At 54.8% G+C, this 17,887-nt stretch overlaps 1 protein-coding gene across 10 annotated transcripts; it reads left to right on the top strand.

The window, feature by feature from the left end:
- The first annotated feature begins 1,012 nt into the window (after positions 1 to 1,012).
- SLC25A38 (solute carrier family 25 member 38) lies at positions 1,013 to 17,641 on the top strand. 10 transcript variants are annotated; one of them, XR_016214972.1, is made up of 9 exons: positions 1,013 to 1,145; positions 1,249 to 1,389; positions 8,114 to 8,235; positions 8,827 to 8,911; positions 10,206 to 10,385; positions 10,655 to 10,823; positions 10,940 to 11,080; positions 13,098 to 13,264; positions 15,483 to 16,052. XR_016214972.1 is itself a non-coding variant. In XM_008260273.5 (8 exons), the coding sequence occupies exons 2-8, from the start codon at positions 1,321 to 1,323 to the stop codon at positions 15,603 to 15,605; spliced, it is 915 nt and encodes a 304-aa protein (XP_008258495.3). In that variant the 5' UTR covers positions 1,013 to 1,145; positions 1,249 to 1,320; the 3' UTR covers positions 15,606 to 16,052. The 10 variants fall into 10 exon arrangements, 5 of the variants coding, with proteins under 5 accessions (XP_008258495.3, XP_002713147.3, XP_051708639.3 ...); XR_016214973.1 differs by having other exon boundaries at positions 15,354 to 16,052; XM_008260273.5 differs by lacking the exon at positions 10,940 to 11,080.
- Positions 17,642 to 17,887: the final 246 nt, after the last annotated feature.

The following is a 17,887-nucleotide window of genomic DNA, read 5'->3' as shown; positions in this document are numbered from 1 at the left end:
GATAATTACTGAGTCCCTCCCAGAAGAATAATTCTTTATATTTGATTAAGTCTTTGCAGAACACTTCTATATGCATTATGTCATTAGATCATCAGGATAACCTTGGGAGGTAGATAATGTTATCTCCAAGCTGACAGATAAGGAAGCTGGGTGACACACAGCTAGCGGGTGGCAAAGCCAGGATCAAATGTCAGAACTGCTACCTGATTCCAAAGTCCACTTGCTTTGCACAGTGCTACCCAGCCTCCTGTGGGGCCTCAAGGACTCACAGCCAAGAGCAAGGCACAACAGCTCATATACTCTGCGCTCCCAAGGAGGGGAGCAAGGTGCTATCCGCCAGGGTTACGTGTGTGTGTGTGTGTGTGTGTGTGTCCTATGTGTAATGCTATCTATGGAGCAGGGGGTCCAGCTGGAAGCCCCTGGCCAGCTGCTGCTGCCGCCTCCAGGTGGAATCCCTTCCTCTGGAACACTTGTTTTGTTCTCAAGGTTTTTCGACTGATTGGATGAAGCCCACCCAGATTATTATTTTTTAAACATTATTTATTTATCCGAAAGCCAGACGTACAGGGAGGTCTTCCATCTGCTGGTTGACTCCCCACATGGCTGCAATGGCCAGGGCTGGGCCAAGCCGCAGCCAGGAGCTTCTGCCAGGTCTCTCACGTGAGTGGCAGGGGCCCAAACACTTGGACCGTATTCCGCGGCTCTTCTCAGGCCACAAGCAGCTGGATAGGAAGTGGAGCAGCCAAGACTCAACCAGGTGGCACAGCCTGAGCCATTGCGAGGCGGCTGGGCGACCCACAGGGCTGTAGACAGAGTCCAGAAGAGGCGCACACCAGATTCCTAATCACCTAGAGCAGCGCTGTCTAGCAGAAATGCAACGCAAGCATCTTCCGTGAGCTTTGCGAGGACCGCACTGGGTCGGTAGAGGCTCGGGACGCGAAGAGCGGACCCTGCAGTTCTAGACTCCCCCCACGAGGTGGCAGTGAGGAGCCCACGCTCACTGGGAGCGGGAGGGGCGTCCCGGAAGCGAAAGCGAATCCCTCTAAGTAGTTCCTGCGGCCTTCTCCGGTGCCCGGGTGCGGCGGCTGGCGGCTGGCGGCTGGCGGCATGGGCAGCAGGGCGGGCCCGCGGCGCCTGCGAAGCCAGTGAGTGAAGAGCGGCGGCGGTCTGTCCGCGGCGGCATCCTCGGGCTGGGCTGGGTGTGACCGCGGCGCCCGGGCCCCACCGTCCTCGTGCCTCTTCCGCCAGGGTCGCCAGGGCCGGGCCCGGGAGCCCACCGGCGCCACCCTGGGCCCAGAGCACTCGCGGGCCTCCCGGCCAATGATTCACAAGTCGCGCCCGGCGCTGCTGCCATCCCAAGATGTGGGCGACACGGTGGAAACGCTCATGGTAAGGGGACAAGTCGGGACCGGCGGCTCGGGCGAGGAAGTCCGTGACCCTTGGGGCGGTGGCGGGGGAGATGGAGGGTGTCGGGCAGGGAGCGGGGGGACGGGCGGGCAGGCGGAGGTCCCGCGGCGAGGCTGCCGTCTGGCCGGGGGGGCGGTGGCCCTGCGGGGCCTGGGTGGCCCCCAACCAGGTGGGTGCGCCACCGGGCGTCGCTCGGAGAGAGCGACAGCTGGGTGGACGCCTGGGCGGGTCTTTGGACCTGCGCAAGGCCCAGGGAAAGCGCCGAGTCTGAGAAGCCGGTGGTGTTGGAGCGAGCCCGGCAGAGAGGTGGGCACCTCCCGGGTCCCCGGCTCCTGGCTGGCTGCGGCGAGAAGCGGCCCGTGGGGCGAAGCCACGCCCCCTCCCCGTCCGGATTGGCTGCCGTGGTCGGGCCGCCGGGCTGCCATTGGTGGAGGCGGAGGCGGGGCGGGGCCGGGGCGGGGTGAAGCGTGGATGTTGGCAGGTGGCAGGTGCCAGGCGGGCTGCGGGCCGGATCCTGGACCGGGCGGGCAGGGGCCTCCGGTGAGAGCCACAGCTGGAGGGGAGCGCGGAAAATTGGCATTTAAAAAGATGTATAAAAAGGCGCCAGCTGCAGTTCTACATCGACTTTTTTTTTTTAAAGATATATTGAGCAATCTTGTGAGACTAGCAGGGGAGTGGCTCCTGCTTCTGTGCTCCCAGTTTATTGTATAGGAAATTAGGTGTCCCACCCTTCTGCGGCTCTTTGTTTTATGAGCTGAGCCAGACAGGATAAAGGACTGCAAATCAGCTCTTTTGGTGGGTTTTGCCCCCACCTTGTAACTGAATGTCAAGTTTTTTTTTTTTTTCCCCAAAATTGTGCTTAAAACCCCACTACCACCAGCTCTCCGGGTTTTGCTTCTCTCTCTCTCTCTTTTTTTTTTTTTGACAGGCAGAGTGGACAGTGAGAGAGAGAGACAGAGAGAAAGGTCTTCCTTCTGTTGGCTCACCCTCCAATGGCTGCTGTGGTGCAGCACCACGCTGATCTGAAGGCAGGAGCCAGGTGCTTCTCCTGGTCTCCCATGGGGTGCAGGGCCCAAGGACCTGGGCCATCCTCCACTGCACTCCTGGGCCACAGCAGAGAGCTGGCCTGGAAGAGGAGCAACCGGGACAGAATCCGGCACCCCAACCGGGACTAAAACCTGGGGTGCCGGTGCCACAGGTGGAGGATTAGCCTAGTGAGCTGCGGCGCCGGCCCGGGTTTTTCTTCTCTTGGAGCCATTCTGGCTGGAGGTCTCTGACTAGTAAATCTTGCTTTTAAACCTTTTAAAAAATATTTATTTATTTGAAGGCAGAAATATATGGAGATGTTCCATCTGCTGATTCACTTTCTGAATGGCCGCAACCACTGGGGCTGGACCAGGCTGAACTCAGGAGCCTCCTCCAGGTCTCCCATGTGGGTGCAGGGGCCCAGGGACTTGTGCCATGGAGTGGCCACGCTCAAACTGGTGCCCACGTGAGACCCCAGCACTGCAATGGGAGGCTTAATCTACTGCGCCACAGTGCTGGCCCCTACGTCATTGTTTTTGACAACCTGCCTAACTTTTTCTCTTTCTGGGTCTTTCTAGCCTTTGCCTCCAGATCTGAATTATAGTGAGGATTTTTTTTTTTTTTTTGAAGAGTAAGAACTGCTTCTGGAACCAGTTTGCAAAACTATTTAAGGGCTACTTATTCTCTTTGCGTTTGTGTATTTTATTTTGCCCTCCCCTTTCTTACCCCCAAAATACTGGATTATTTGTCTTATTTACCTTGAATAATAAGGATGTACCATCCCTTATCTTAGGACCATTCAGGCTCGCCTTGTTCTTACTGCTGTTTTACCTACTGGAGGTTAGTCTGTGTTGCTGGTATTCATATTCAGCATCTGCTGTAATCAAAAAGTTACGGGCTTGATGCAGTTATTGGACAGGTATTTACTGGGCCAGTAGTCACTGTGTTGTGATTAGACGTGGTGAAAAGACCGTTCCGGCCCCTGGGGTGTGAAGGACAGTGGCTTTCAAACAAGCCCCGTGCAGCACTGGTCAGCAGCTGACATACAGGGCATCCCCACAGCCTTGTGCAGCAGACTGAGAGGTTGGCCTGTCCCTGAGCTGGGGGGTGGGGAGGGGGGCGCTGGCTCAAGGGAGAGAGGACCAGATTCCTTCATTCGCCTGTCGGTGTTGCATGCCTACCGTGCAGCAGGTCAGTTCTTGAGCGACCACCATGAACAGGACAAGAGTTGTGATTCGGCCTGTCGTGGGCCCGAGTCGTCGTGGAGATGGGCACGGGTGTTGCGGCAGGGAGGAGCCCTGAGCCTGGTCCCAGGACTTAGAGTTAGGCAGCTACAGAGGGGCTAGGGCAGATCTGCAACCTGTCAGGATGTTCGGAGGTGACAGGAAGGCAGAGCAACCTCCATTATGGCTGAGGAGAGTGTGAGGAGGAGAGCGTGGGGCAGAGGGGAAGAAGGAGCCGTATGGGCGTCCCAAGAGGACTGTGAGGCAACTAAGGGCTATTGATTTAATTTTAATTAAAGAGCTGTTAATGAGATGTTTATGTGTTGCTATGGTTTCTGATAGAATTATCACTGAATTTTAATTTCGTCTTTTTTTCCTTTAACTTGGTAAATGCAAATCGTGCGTTATGTCGAGTTTCTCGTGGAAGGCCTCTGCACCCAGAAGCAGTGTGGTCCGAATCGGAGTTTTTGGAGATGGCTCTGGCTGCAGACTTGAGAGCGGAGGAGAGGGGCACAGCTGTGAGGTGTGAGGTAGTGACAGTCGCCCAGGCCAGGCATGGCAGGGCCCTGAGCCGGGGTGCCCTGAAGGGGTGCCTCGGGGAGCTGGGTGGGAGGCAGAGGGAGCACGTGTGGGCACTGGGCGCCTGGCTTGGGCACCTGGGCTAGCTCTGGGCCCAGGCTCCCTGGAGGAGTGGGTTGGGAGCAGAGCAGAGAGATGAGTTGAGCTTTGGGAAGGTGCCCTGAGATGCCTGGGGAACATCAGTGGCTCGGGGGTCTGAAGGTCCGGCGAGAGGTTGCAGTGGAGCTGGAGGGGTGGAAACGGAGGCCGCAGCGTGGCGGGGAGGGGTGATCCTGGGAAAGAAGGGAGCACCTCCATCTAGGTGAGGAGAGGCCGAGCGGCAGGAGGAACACCGGGACGCTGTTCTCCGGAGCAGCTGGGCGGAGAGAGCCCTTCCAGGAGGGAGGGTGGCCGCGGCGGAATTCTGCCGGGCGGCCCGAGAAGCGCCCTGGATTTTCATGTTGGACCCAGGGCCACAGTGAGGACAGCGCGGGTGTTGAGTCCTGGCCGCTGGCTTCACCTCTGTGACTCAGGAGCCTGTGCCGATGCCGTGGCGCAGCAGAGTAAGTCGATGCCTGTGCTGCCTGGAGTCCAGCTGCTGTTTCTGATGCAGCTCCCCGCGGCTGTGCCTGCGCAGCAGTGGAAGGCGGCCCGCGGACCTGGATCCTTGCCACCCACGGGGAGACCCAGATGGAGATCCTGGCTTCAGCCTGGCCCAGCCCTAGCTGTGGCCTTTTGGGGAGTGAACTGCAGATCTTCTCTCTCTCTCTCTCTCTCTCTTTCTCTCTCCCCCCTCCCTTCTATAAATCTGCCTTTCAAATAAATGACTCAATAAATCTTTTCTTGTTTTAAAAAATTTATTTATTTATTTGAAAGACAGAGTTACAGAGAGGCAGAGAGGCAGAGAGGCAGAGAGAGAGAGAGAGAGAGAGGTCTTCCATCCGCTGGTTCACTCCCCAGACGGCCATAATGGCCAGAGCCGCGCCAGTGCGAAGCCAGGAGGCACATTTACCTGCCAAGAAGAGCTGTCCTAAGAGACTGCCGGTGCTGACCACAGCCGTGGAAGTGACGTTGCTGAACCACGACTTCGCAGCTTGCTTGCTTTTTTTTTTTTTTTTTTTTTTCATTTATTTGACAGGTAGAGTTAGAGACAGAGAGAGAGACAGCGAGAAAGGTCTTCCTTCCGTTGGTTCACCCCCCAAATGGCAGCTACGGCTGGCCAGCGCACTGTGCTGATCCGAAGCCAGGAGCCAGGTACTTCTCCTGGTCTCCCATGCGGGTGCAGGGCCCAAGGACTTGGGCCATCCTCCACTGTACTCCTGGGCCACGGCAGAGAGCTGGCCTGGAGGAAGGGCAACCGGGACAGAACTGGCGCTCCAGCTGGGACTAGAACCCGGAGTGCTGGCGCCGCAAGCGGAGGATTAACCAAGTGAGCCACGGCGCTGGCCCGCAGCACTTTCTATGAAGACATTGCCCCAGAAACAGCCAGGTGCTGGGACGTTGCCGGTAGCACCAGAACCTCCAGTCAGTAACTCACAGCTCCGGCAGTGACCCTCCCCCATCAGTGAGTTTTGTTTCAAAACAGCTCCTCCCTGTGGTCTAAAAGCTTCCCTTGCAGTAATCTCAGACGTAGCCGTGAGTCCTTACAGCACCCTTACCCCGGATGTGCGAACCGTCTACTCAGTCCTGGATAAACGCGTTCCTTAGAGAATCTCTGCTGTGTAGGTTGTCAGGGTCAGAGGGGAGGCCTGAGGGCTCCACCAGCAGCACTTGGTCTTGGGGCAGCAGGCCGAGTGAATCTCGTGTATCCCGGGTTCTGGTCTGGGTGCCTGGAGTGTCCCAGTGTGCACTGGGGGAGAGGCACGTGTGGGGAGACTGCTACCTGGGTGTCCGTCTGGAACATGTTGGGATGGAGGGCAGAAGAGGGCGGCACTGGGATAGTGGGGTCCGGAGATGGGCACTCCCTGCATGTGTGCAGGGGTGGTGCTCAGGGCTGCAGGCAGGGGAGATAAGAGGAGCTGCCGGTGGAGGGGGAGGCAGGCAGGAAAGCAGCAGCGAGAAACGGACACCCTTGGGTGGCCAGCGGCTGTGTCAGATGCACCAGGGAAGCCAAGTAAGATACGGCCGGGCACGGGAGAGGGGCCCCGGGCGTGCAGGCTGGGAGAGCCCTCCCTCCCGGACCACTGTCGTGAGGAGGTTTGGGCCGTGAGAGTGGCTGACACGGAGGAAGTGGAGATGGTGTCGCACTGGGCTGGGGAGGTGGAGGCTGTGGAGCCCGTGCCCCAGCACAGGAGATGCGGATGGAAAGGAGCCGCCTAGCACGCGTCAAAGCCCCGATGCTAGGACGAGGCTGAGCGACACAGAACTCCTGTGGCTGTCGCTTTGCACACCTATGTGCGGGGCACCTCGGGCAGGGGCTTTGGCCGCTGGTGCAGACCCACACACCGTGGCCTGGCTCTCCTGTTTTCTCCAGTTGCCTTTAAGGCTTCAGGGGCTATTGAAACATGGAGGTCAGCTCAGTAGGGACTCACCCGAATGTACTTAGCCCTCTCCCAGACTTTTCTCATTTGGCAAAATTTTTAATGATTTCTCTGTGAAACAAACATCACAGATGACAAAGATTTCAGTTCTGAGTAGGAAATTATGTGATGAGTATAACAAAAAACTTAACTTTCATTGTAATCATGTTTTGGGGCTTTAGTATGTCATTTATGAAAAAGTAATAGTGCAAATGTGTTTAATGAAGGAAGAGAGAAGATCTTTTTGGATGGAGTTTGCCAAGTGTGGTCTTTAGAGACAAGGGCTTTTCCTCCTTCTTGGATTTCCTTGAGTGTTTTTGTTGTTGTTTGTTTTTAAATTCGAAAGGCAGAGTGACTAAGAGACAGCTCTCCGGTCTGCTTGTCTGCAGCAGCAGGGGCTTGGCCAGACCGAAGTCAGTTCTGAACTCGGTCCACGTCTCCCATGTGGCAAGGACCTAACAGCTTGAGCCGTCACGAATGCTTCCCAGTGTGTGCACCATCAGGAAGCTGGAATTACGAGTGGAGTCGGGACACAAAGCCAGACACTCTGATACGAGATGCAGATGTCCCAGCCGGGTCTAAGGCACCAAGCCAAGTGCTTGCTGTCCCCTGCTCCCAGCTGGGAGTTTTTAAAATGTCTTTCCACTGTCATTTGTAATTCTGCTGAGTTCCGGGTGCCTGTCCTGTTGTGATAACCCGGGGCTGGGAGCTGATGGTCCTGGAACAGGCTTTAGGGAGAGATACTGTTAGTCTTGGAAGCATTCTGCTCATCTGGTGGTACCTGTAGATTCGCCAGTGCGTGTGACAGCGCACAGGCTGATGGAGAGGCGGCAACTGGGAGTGACTCCTTGTCGTTAGAACCATCCGTCGTCTGCTTAGCTCCAGTGAGGTGGGTGGGTATAAGAGAAGGGGAGAGCTTGAAACCAAGGAACCTCATAGATTTAGACAGGAAATGTGCTTGCATGTTTCGGAGTGGCTTAGCTGAAGGTTTCATTTGGTTTGGCTCTGCAGGTGTCTGCGGGTCCTATAGCCACAGGACCCTGGAGACCAGCAGTTCAGGGTTAAAACATTATGCTCAATTGATTTTACTTTTGCAAAGATAAAGAGATGATCGGTAACTTCTTGAGTTGGGACAGACAGGAAAGTATAGGCGGTAGCGTGGAAATGAGACTCACTGCTCGGCGGGAGCAAAAGTAAGGCGAGAGCGACGGCCCTGCAGGGCGCGGTGTGGGCAACAGCGTTTTGTTAACTCCCAGCTGCGCTCCGCCCGTCTCGGGTGAGCTCTGAGGGACCCTGTAAAGGAAGCCGCTGGGCCTGGCGTGGAGAAGGGCAAGGCCTGCCCAGGCACGGAGGCCGACTCTCTGTTCTCTTGTCCTGCAGCTGCATCCGGTGTTCAAGGCCTTCCTCTGTGGCTCCATCAGCGGGACCTGCTCCACCCTGCTCTTCCAACCTCTGGATCTCCTGAAAACGCGCCTGCAGACACTGCAGCCCTCCGACCATGGGTAAGGCCTGCCGCCTGGCATTTCACGGAGGATCTGGGTCCAGTCCCTTCTCAGATCCTGGAGTGTCTTGGCTATGCTAGATCCGCTCCTCCCTGTTGGATGCTCAGAGAGAAACACAAGCCTCGCCCAACCTTGGTGTGCTTCGCGTGCACTCTCTCTGTGAATGTGTTTGACGTTTCTTGGTCGTGAAGTGGGGTCCCTACCTGGCAGTTCTGTGGGACCTGCCCTGGTGACCTTTGTGGGTTATCACGCTGGCTTGTGATGTTGTACTGCCTGGTGCGATTAGTGGGTGGTTCCTGAAAACAGCGTCGTACTGAGTGTCTGTTTTGTGTCTCCGTGTTGAGCTCACCACTGTGGGAAGCATACAAGGTGTTTATGAATTGGGAGGTTACCTAATGGCTTGCGGTGTCGGTGAACAGGTAAACACGGGTGTGCCGAAGCCTGAGCGCATAGGCAGTCAGGATCATTCCAGATGCCCTGTAGAGATTCTTCGTGTTCTATAGAAGAGGCTACACGGAGGGTCTTTGAGCGGGCAGTTCCTTCACGGCAAAGTTGCCTAAGTGATTGTCTCTGTCTCCACTTTGCCTTCAGGTCCAGACGTGTTGGGATGCTGGCTGTGTTCCTGAAGGTGGTTCGCACGGAGAGCCTTCTGGGCCTTTGGAAAGGGATGTCCCCTGTAAGCTACCTCTGGGTCTGGGGTCTCCTGCCACACCCTTTGCCTTGGTATCCACCCAATTCTCATCCACCTCCGCAGCTCCTAAGGATACTGAGTCAGGAGTGCTGGGAGTACAGTAGTTCCAACCTTTTCTGTTTTCAGTTACCCGTGGCCACCGGTGGTCCAAAATTATTAAATGGAAAATTCCAGAAACAATGCATAAGTTTTTAAGTTATGTGCCATTCTGAGTAGCATGTTGGAAATCTTTTTTTTTTTTTTTTGAATAGGCAGTTAGAGACAGAGAAAGGTCTTCCTTCTGTTGGTTCACCCCCCAAATGGCGCGCTGCGCCCATTTGAAGCCAGGAGCCAGGTGCTTCCTCCTGGTCTCCCATGCAGGTGCAGGGCCCAGGCATTTGGGCCATCCTCATGTTGGAAATCTTGACCACCCCACTCTGGCATCGTCCACTGCCTCCCAGGCACATGAGCAGAAAACTAGATTGGAAGCATGGAGCAGCCGGGCCTTAACCAGACATTCTGATAGGGGATGTGGCATCCCAGGTGGTGGCTTAGCTTGCTGCGCCACAACTCCTGCCTCTCTCTCTCTCTCTGTCTGTATGAAAATAAAATAAAACTTTATAAAGTCTGTGGAGGGGCCGATGCTGTGGCGTAGCTGGTAAAGCTGCCACCTGGGATGCTGGCATCCCATGTGAGTGATGGTTTGAGTCCTGGCTGTTCTACTTCTGATCTAGATCCCTGCTAATGGTCTGGGAAAACAGCAGAGCATGGCCCAAATGCTTGGGCGCCTGCACCCGTGTGGAAGACCTGGAAGAAGCTCCTGGTTCCTGGCTTCAGGCTGGCCCAGCCTTGGCTGTTGGCGGCCATTTGGGGAGTGAACCAGCAGATGGAAGACCTCTCTGTGTGTCTCTCCCTCTCTCTGTCTGTCACTCTGCCTCTCAAATGAATAAATAAATCTTTAAAACAAAAAAGATGAGTTTAGGAAGGGAGCTGCAGCAGAGCTGGGCCCAAGTACACAGTTGGTGTCCATGCTGCCTGTGGCCAAGGTCAGACAGAACTGAACGATTCTAGAACTCTACAACACTGTAGTGTGATCTTAGTTTACAGCCTGTATTATGTGCTGTATTAAAGAACTGAACAGAGGAACTGGTAGGCTCCAACACAAAGGAAGAAATAAGAAAATAGAAAAGCTGGTTGCCTTGCGTGGTCAGTTTCCAGTGCGCGCGTGTGGGGTCTTTGAAGAGAGCCCAGCTAGGAGAGAACCTTACAGTGTGGGGTCTTTGATTTCCTTCTTCCACAGTCCATCGTGAGATGTGTCCCCGGCATGGGAATCTACTTTGGTACTTTCTACTCCCTGAAGCAGTATTTCTTGCGGGGCCATCCCCCTACTGCCCTGGAGTCGGTCATCCTCGGCGTGGGCTCTCGCTCCATTGCGGGGGTCTGCATGTCCCCCATCACCGTGATCAAGACACGCTACGAGGTGAGTCTCCTGCTCTCGGGGACTGGGGGCGGGGGGGTGCGGTAAACAGAGCCACCGGAGGTCCTCCTGCCCGTCAGTGTCAGTGCCGCTTTGTAATTAACAAAGTGGATGTGGCCAGTCTCCATTTGTGTAGGCAGGCCGGGCCACGTGTGAACGGCAGCGTGTGACACAGTGCCCTGGCAGAGCCTCATGCCCTCGGGCCTGCTTGGCGGGTCCTCAGGTGCGGGGTCTGCGAGCCAGGCAGTCACTGGTGGTGTGCTCCCTTGCAGAGCGGGATGTACGGCTATGAGAGCGTCTACGCCGCCCTGAGGAGCATCTACCGCAGCGAGGGGCACCGAGGCCTCTTCAGCGGCCTGACAGCGACGCTCCTGCGGGACGCGCCCTTTTCAGGAATCTACCTGATGTTTTACAACCAGACCAAAGGCATAGTGCCCCACGGTATGGGCCGGGGAAGGCGCGGGGCCGGTGTGGGGGCGGGGCGGGGGGGGAGAGCCCCGAGACACGGCAGCTCCTCACCGTTTGCTTTGGGCTATGAAACAATTTGTTTTCGTTAGCAGCTCCAGATTCTTAGCAGAGTGTTAGGAGCTGAGCCCTACCAGGATTGTGTCGGGAACTGGGCTGGGTGCTGGGCTGCGGAGGTGGACCTGCCCGACCTGGTCCCTGCCCTTGGAGGTTCAGTCCTACCAAGGGGACGAGTACGTATGCGGCTGTAACGGGGGCGGGGGGAGGGGGTGCAGCATGCTTGGCAGAGGCCCTGCAAAGTGCTTCCCAGTTTTCCTCTTGGGGTCGCTGGGCCCCGTCCAAGGCCTCCTACAACAGCAGCTGTGGGATGTAATCTGGGAGCCTGTAGTTTTCAAGGAACACCTGATGGGGTTTGTGTCCAGCAAATTTGGCAAACTGATGAGCGGCGCAGCTGCAGGAAAGCACTGTTTCCCCTCCCTCCCGCGTTCCCTGCTAGCACTGTTTGGAGCCCTCCGTTTGCCTGGAGCTGAAGGTGCCGAATCTGAGGCAGTGAGGCAGGCCCCGCCCGCCGGGAAGCTCCTGCAGGGCTGGACACGGGCAAGCCCGAGCACGGGCAGTGAGCAGGATCCTCCCAAGCAGAGCGGCGTTGCTGGGGAGACATTCTGCAGAACGACTGCACTCGGCAAGGTGTCCGTGCATGACATGAGCAAGGAAGCGGGATCGGGGTCACGTGGTTAGGAGAGCAGGTGGGCCGTGCTGGCCAGCCGCGCTGGGGCTGCTGCTCCCTGGGCACCTGGCGTGTCATCCGACAGAGCCTCGGCGCACAACAGAATTAAGGCCGTAAGGAAGCATGGATGTGCATTTTGAACTTCTCAGTCCACCCTGATCCAATTTATGAAAAAGTCACAATAGTACAGGGTCTAATTTTCGAGTGAATTGTGGATGTGATGGTGTTGTGTTGCAGTTCACTCTGTCACTTGGAGAAGGTAGTGTCTGCCAGGTGTCTGCCCGTGAGTGTTCTCTTCTCAGCCCTAAGTATCTTTGAGAGAGAACACTCGGAGGCCGTCCTTTCCCTCAGATGTTTCAGCATCGTTCATCAGCCTCGCCTGAGCTGCTTGTTGCGATCGTGGGTGCAAAAGGGTTCATATTTGTCGCTGCAGTGAAATACCTGCGGCAACTTACTTTGTAAAAGAACAGGTTTATTCAGCTCGGAGTTTGGAGTTTTGTGTCCAAGATTGGTGGCCCCGTTGGTTTGGCCTGTGGCAGGGCGTGAGTGCAGAGGAAGGGTGGCGTGGCGAGCTGGGAAGCAGAGAGAGACTGGGCCGAGACAGTCCCTGCTGAGAGCACCCTGCAGTGACCTGAAGTTTCCACTGCATCCCAGTGGCCTGCCCTGGAGGCTAAGCCTTTAGCACGTGGACTTCTGGGAGGAGCTCAGATTAGTGTCTAAACCACAGAAGCATGCTTTCCTACCTCCATCAGTCCATCCACTTTTTTTTTTTTTTTTTAAGATTTATTTATTTGAGAGGCAGAGTTACAGAGAGAGGGAGAGGGAGAGGGAGAGAGAGGTCTTCGATCTGCTGGCTCACTTCCCAAATGGCTCCAACGGCCAGGGCCGAAGCCAGGAGCCAGGAGCTTCATCCGGGTCTCCTACGTGAGCTGTCCTCTGCTGCTTTTCCAGGCACTTTAGCAGAGATCTGGATAGGAGGTGGAGCAGCCGGGACTCAAACCAGTGCCCATGTGGGACGCCGGCGCTGCAGGCAGCAGCTTAACCTGCTACACCACAGTGCTGGCCCCGTGTTGTATTTTCTGAATTTTAATTCTTGGGGTGGGTGGCACTGGCACCACATATGGGAGTGCTGCTTCGAGTCCTGGTTGCTCTGCCTCTGATCCAGCTTCCTGCTAATACACCTGGGAAGGCAGCAGAAGATGGCCCAGAGACCTGGCCCCTGATGCCTGTATGGGAGACGACTGGCTCCTGGCTTTAGCCTGGCCTACCCCTGGCTGTTGTACCCATTTGGGGAATGAATTGGGACAGAAGATCTCTCTCTCTCTCTCTGTTGCTCAGCCTTTCAAATAAACAAACCAAATCTTTTTTGGAAAGAAAGTATATTTAAAAAATGTTTAAACGTTTTTAGCCTTTTTTGAATCTAGACTTTTCTGGCTTCTGGGAGGAATGAGTGGGAACCTCTGCTGACTGCTGGATGAGAAGTCTGCGATGTGTAGCTTCACATTCCCTTCGTTCTGTTTCAGACCAGTTGGATGCAGCCCTTGCTCCTGCTGTAAACTTTGGCTGTGGGGTGATTGCTGGTATTCTGGCCTCTCTGGTGACTCAACCTGCAGATGTTATCAAAACTCACATGCAGCTCTCCCCGGCGAAGTTCCAGTGGATTGGCCAAGCAGTGACCCTCATTTTCAGAGTAAGACAGTAGGATCAGTGTGGGTTCTTGTGGTTAGGGATCCAGCTCTGGAGCTGTGGCTCTTGTTCTCCGTCCCCGTTAGAGCCACCTGGAGAACATGTAAAACTCTTGTCCCCAGCACAGCATCTGGGCCAGTTATATGAGAAGCTTTGAAGGGCGAGACCCTAGCACCAGTAGCTGTTTGTTTTGTTTCGTGAAGGTTAAGAACCACAGACACTATGTTGTTTTTGAGGGGAAGGGCACTTCATTAGTATGTCCTGTGCATCAGCACGCGGGCCACCAGACAGCATTCGTCTGCTTTTCCTTGCTCGAACAAAATACCCGAGGCAGGCTAGTGTAACAAAGAAAATAAAAGGTTTGTTCTGGCAGATGGTTCCGGAGGGGTACAGTGTAGGGACCTCAAGTAGTGATAGCCTTCACACACTCCCAGAGCAGAGGAGAGCATCACACAGCAAGAGACAGGGTGGGGCGCAGATGTCTCTGTTTCTCCCCCTGTGTTTATAAAGCCAGCAGGATTCAGTCGGGAGCTTTACCTTAACCACTGTGGTCAGGGAAGTTTCCCCCTCTTCATTCCCTTAGCCATGACTTTAGGATTTGCACTGCTGTGTGAGTTTGTGGGAAGCAAGCCATAATCAAACCATAGCATGGACTCCACCTCAGACCTAAGGAATCAGTAAATCTTAGTGAACACATTACTCTTTTTTTTTTTTTAATTTAATTTTATTTTTTTATCTATTTGAAAGAGTTACACAGAGAGAAGGAGAGGCAGAGAGAGAGAGAGAGAGAGAGGTCTTCCATCTACTGGTTCACTCCCAGCTAGAGCTAGACTGATCCAAAGCCAGGAGCCTGGAGCTACTTCTGGGTCTCCCACGTGGGTGCAGGGGCCCAAGGACTTGGGCCATCTTCTGCTGCTTTCCCAGGCCACAGCAGAGAGGTGGATTGGAAGTGGAGTAGCTGGGACTCGAACTGGCACCCATATGGGATGTCGGCACTGCAGGCGAAGGCTTTACCCGCTATGCCACAGCGCCGGCCCCAACATAGTGCCCTAATTTAAGGACCAAGGACAAAATATAGTCAGAAAAAGAAACAGAAGAACCCACACACTGTTTGGTTCTAGCAGTGTGCTCTAATACAAATGGACTAAAGGTATGCTTGCAGATAAACAGGAAAGAAGGTATAAAGTGTATTAGAGTGGTATTTTAATGTACTGTTATCATAAACCAGATATTCTTGTTAAAGGTCGGTGTGAATTTGTGACTCTGATGTTCTTCACACTATTTGGGTTGCCTGCTTTCTTTTCTCAATGTAAAATCATACAGTTTTTTTTTTTTTTTTTCCAGATTTTTTTTTTTTTTAATTTGAGAGGTAGAATTAGAGAGAGAGAGAGGGAGAGACAGAGAGAGGTCTTCCATCTGCTGGTTCGTTCCCCAGATGGCTGCAACAGCTGGAGCTGGGCTGATCCAAAGCCAGGAGCCAGGAGCTTCTTACAGGTGTCCCACGTGGATGTGAAGGCCCAGACACTCAGGCCTTGTTCTGCTGCTTTCCCAGGCCGTGAACAGAGCTGTATCAGAAGAGGAGCAGCTGGCACACAATCCGGCGCCCATATGGGGATGCCAGCGCCACAGGCTGAGGCTTAGCCTACTATGCCACAGCACCAGCCCCCATAAAGTTTTATAATACTGGATTCTTTGGTGTCTGTGAAGTTGCCAATCCAGATCTCAGCAAAGAGGAAGGGGTGCCATGTCTTTAATTCCTAAAAAGATAGGCCCACCAAGAACAAACAGGGAATCAGAGAGAGGTGCACTCGCTTGATAGACAAATGCGCGGAGGACCAGACAGCTCGTCTTTCAGGCCGGGGCCAGGGCCCACTGCTTGGGAAACAGACCTGTGTCTGGACTTGGACTCTGTTAGTGCTTCTCTAGAATGTATAAACTGTGCAGCTGAACACAGCAACCTCGTGTGAAAGTTTACAGCTAAGAAACTGCCCTAGATAAGAGCAGGCCTAAAAAGATAGAGCCTAGCAACTCGGCAAAAACCAAACCAAACCCTGTAAGTTCACTGGTTATCTCCTTGGTCCCTTTATTCATAGATTTGATACAAAGTTTAGAAACCAAGACTCAAAAACGAGCTGGCACAGAGACCCTCGCTCTCATGCAGGTGGGTAATGTGTCGTAACGCTGCTTGGCTTCTGGAGTGCTGATGTGTATTTTCATCGTAGGACTACGGGCTGCGTGGTTTCTTCCAAGGCAGCGTCCCCCGGGCTCTCCGCAGGACTCTGATGGCTGCAATGGCGTGGACAGTCTATGAAGAAATGATGGCCAAGATGGGCCTCAAGTCCTGACGGGGGAGGGTGGGCAAGGGCGGAGCCTGTGCCCTGGTCCCTTTCTGCCACGGGCTGCTGCATCCCACTACCCTGCAGTCAGACGAAGGCCTACCTGGAAGGCGGGCGGAGAAGTCGTGGCCTTCAGCCACCCGGTTCAAGGAGAGAACAGATGGGCCTGCCCACCTCCGAGGCGTCCCCCTGGGGCGTTGTGCAGAGGCGTTTCCGGAGGGAGCTCTGTCGGATGTGCTCCGTGGACGTGTTCTCTGGGGAGGAATCAGCGCAGAGGAGCTGGGGCCTCCCGCTGTGTCAGAGGCACCCGTGCCGGCTGTCAGAGGCGGTGTCGGGGTGAGGGAGAGCGGACGGCATTGCTTAACCGGTTCCCGGCCACTTCTCAGAAGCTCTGGAGATTGGGGACGGTGGCTTCCCTACTTCTTAATGTCCAAATAAAATGTTCCTGATCTCGGCCCTGCACTGTTTCCATGCTAAGTTCTAACATTTTTCTGCATCTAAAGCGTCATGTATATGTACAGACACGTGCATTTATGTATGTGTGTATATACGTAAATACATGTTTTAAGTTACTTAATGATTTATAAGTTTACAGTTGCTGTTTTTGTTTAAAATGCCCTCTTCAAACTAAGAGTTTGGGTAGCGCTGTGGGAGAGGGTAGGGCAGGGTCCTGATCCCGTCCCGGCTCCCAGGCCCCCAGCGCTGTGACCTGCGTGTAGACCCATGCTGGGGGGCAGGAGGGCTGGAAGGCGAGTGGAGGTGGGAGGCAGGCTGGCTGGAGCAGCTGCCCCCCCTGGAAACGTGCACTCTGGCCTGGTGTTCCGCGTCCTTTCTCAGGGCCCCTTCCCCGGGGTCCGAGGAGCCTGGTGCCAGGGAGGCCTCCAGCACAGGAGGGGAGAGATGAGGCCTCCTTGACTGGTGCCTTTGGGCCACCAGGTCCTGTTGCGTGTCTTCATTTGCTTTGCAGGGGCGAGGACACGTGATACAATGAGGAGAAAGAGTCACCTGCTCTGACACCAAAGCTGCCTTTGGGACCCTGAATCCCAGCAGGTGGCACGGAGGCCTACCCCGGGGCCCCAGAACGGCCCCTCTCCGGCCGGGAGCTTTGGAAACCTCGCCCACTGTGTTTCTTTTCCTAATGATCTTTCTCGGCTGCTTCAGACTTCAGAGGTGGGGCTCTGTGGGAGGAAAACAGCCATCTGGTGACTGAAGATAAGGCACCCAGCGCACGAGCCAAGAAAGGTCTCCAGCTGCCGTTGCACTTGATCTCTGAAAATACGCCCTCAGGAGACACTTCAAACAGTCACAACTGCAGAGCTGAGGCATTATGGGCCCTGCATCCCCCTCACTCAGATGGGACAACTGTTAGGATGTCAACCACACTTTGGGGCCAGCGTTGTGGCGTAGCAGGTAAAGCCCCTGCCTGTGACGCCAGCATCCTTTATGGGCACTGGTTGGAGTGCCGGCTGTTCACTTCGTTCCAGTTCCCTGCTAATGACCTGGGAAAAGCACTAGAAGATGGCCCAAGTGTTTGGGCTGCTGCCATCCAAAGATTTTGTCACATTTGCTCAAGATTTATTTATTTATTTGAAAGTCAGAGTTAAACAGAGAGAGAGGAGAAGCCGGGGGCGGGGGGTCTTCCTTCTGCTGGTTCACTCCTCAATTGGCTGCAACAGCCGGAGCTGAGCCGATCCAGAGCCAGGAGCTTCTTCCAGGTCTCCCATACAGGTGCAGAGGCCCCAGTACTTGGGCCATCCTCCACTGCATTCCCAGGCCATAGCAGAGAGCTGGATCGGAAGTGGAGCAGCTGGGACTTGAACTGGCATCTATATGGGATGCCGACACTTCGGGCAGCGGCATTACCCGCTACGCCACAGTGCCGGCCCCCACCCTTATACACTTTAAGGTACATCTCTCAAAATTACAGACATTTGTTTACAGGAGTGCAGTGTCATTACCCCACCTGGAGAAATTTGATAGTTTCTGGGCATATCATCCACATTCACATTTCCCTAATGGTCTCAGACTTAAAAAAAAAAAAAAAAGGTTTATTTGAAAAGCAGAGTTAGAGGGAGAGACAGAGTTTCATCTGCTGGTTCACTCCCCAAATGGCCACAACAAACAGGCTGGGCCAGGCCAGAGCCAGGAGCTTCATCTGAGTTTCCAGGTAGCAGGGGCCCAAAAACTTGGGCCAGCATCCCATATGGGTGTCAGTTCGAGTCCTGGCTGCTCCACTTCCCATTTAGCTCCCTGCTAATGAGCCCTGGAAGGCAGCGGAGGATGGCCAAACG

The sequence above is a fragment of the Oryctolagus cuniculus genome, chromosome 10, assembly GCF_051225735.1.
Source record: "Oryctolagus cuniculus isolate XC-2025 breed Fujian yellow rabbit chromosome 10, ASM5122573v1, whole genome shotgun sequence".
Classification (NCBI taxonomy): domain Eukaryota; kingdom Metazoa; phylum Chordata; class Mammalia; order Lagomorpha; family Leporidae; genus Oryctolagus; species Oryctolagus cuniculus.
Note: the sequence above shows the minus strand (reverse complement) of the source record. Positions and strands in the feature narration are given on the sequence as shown.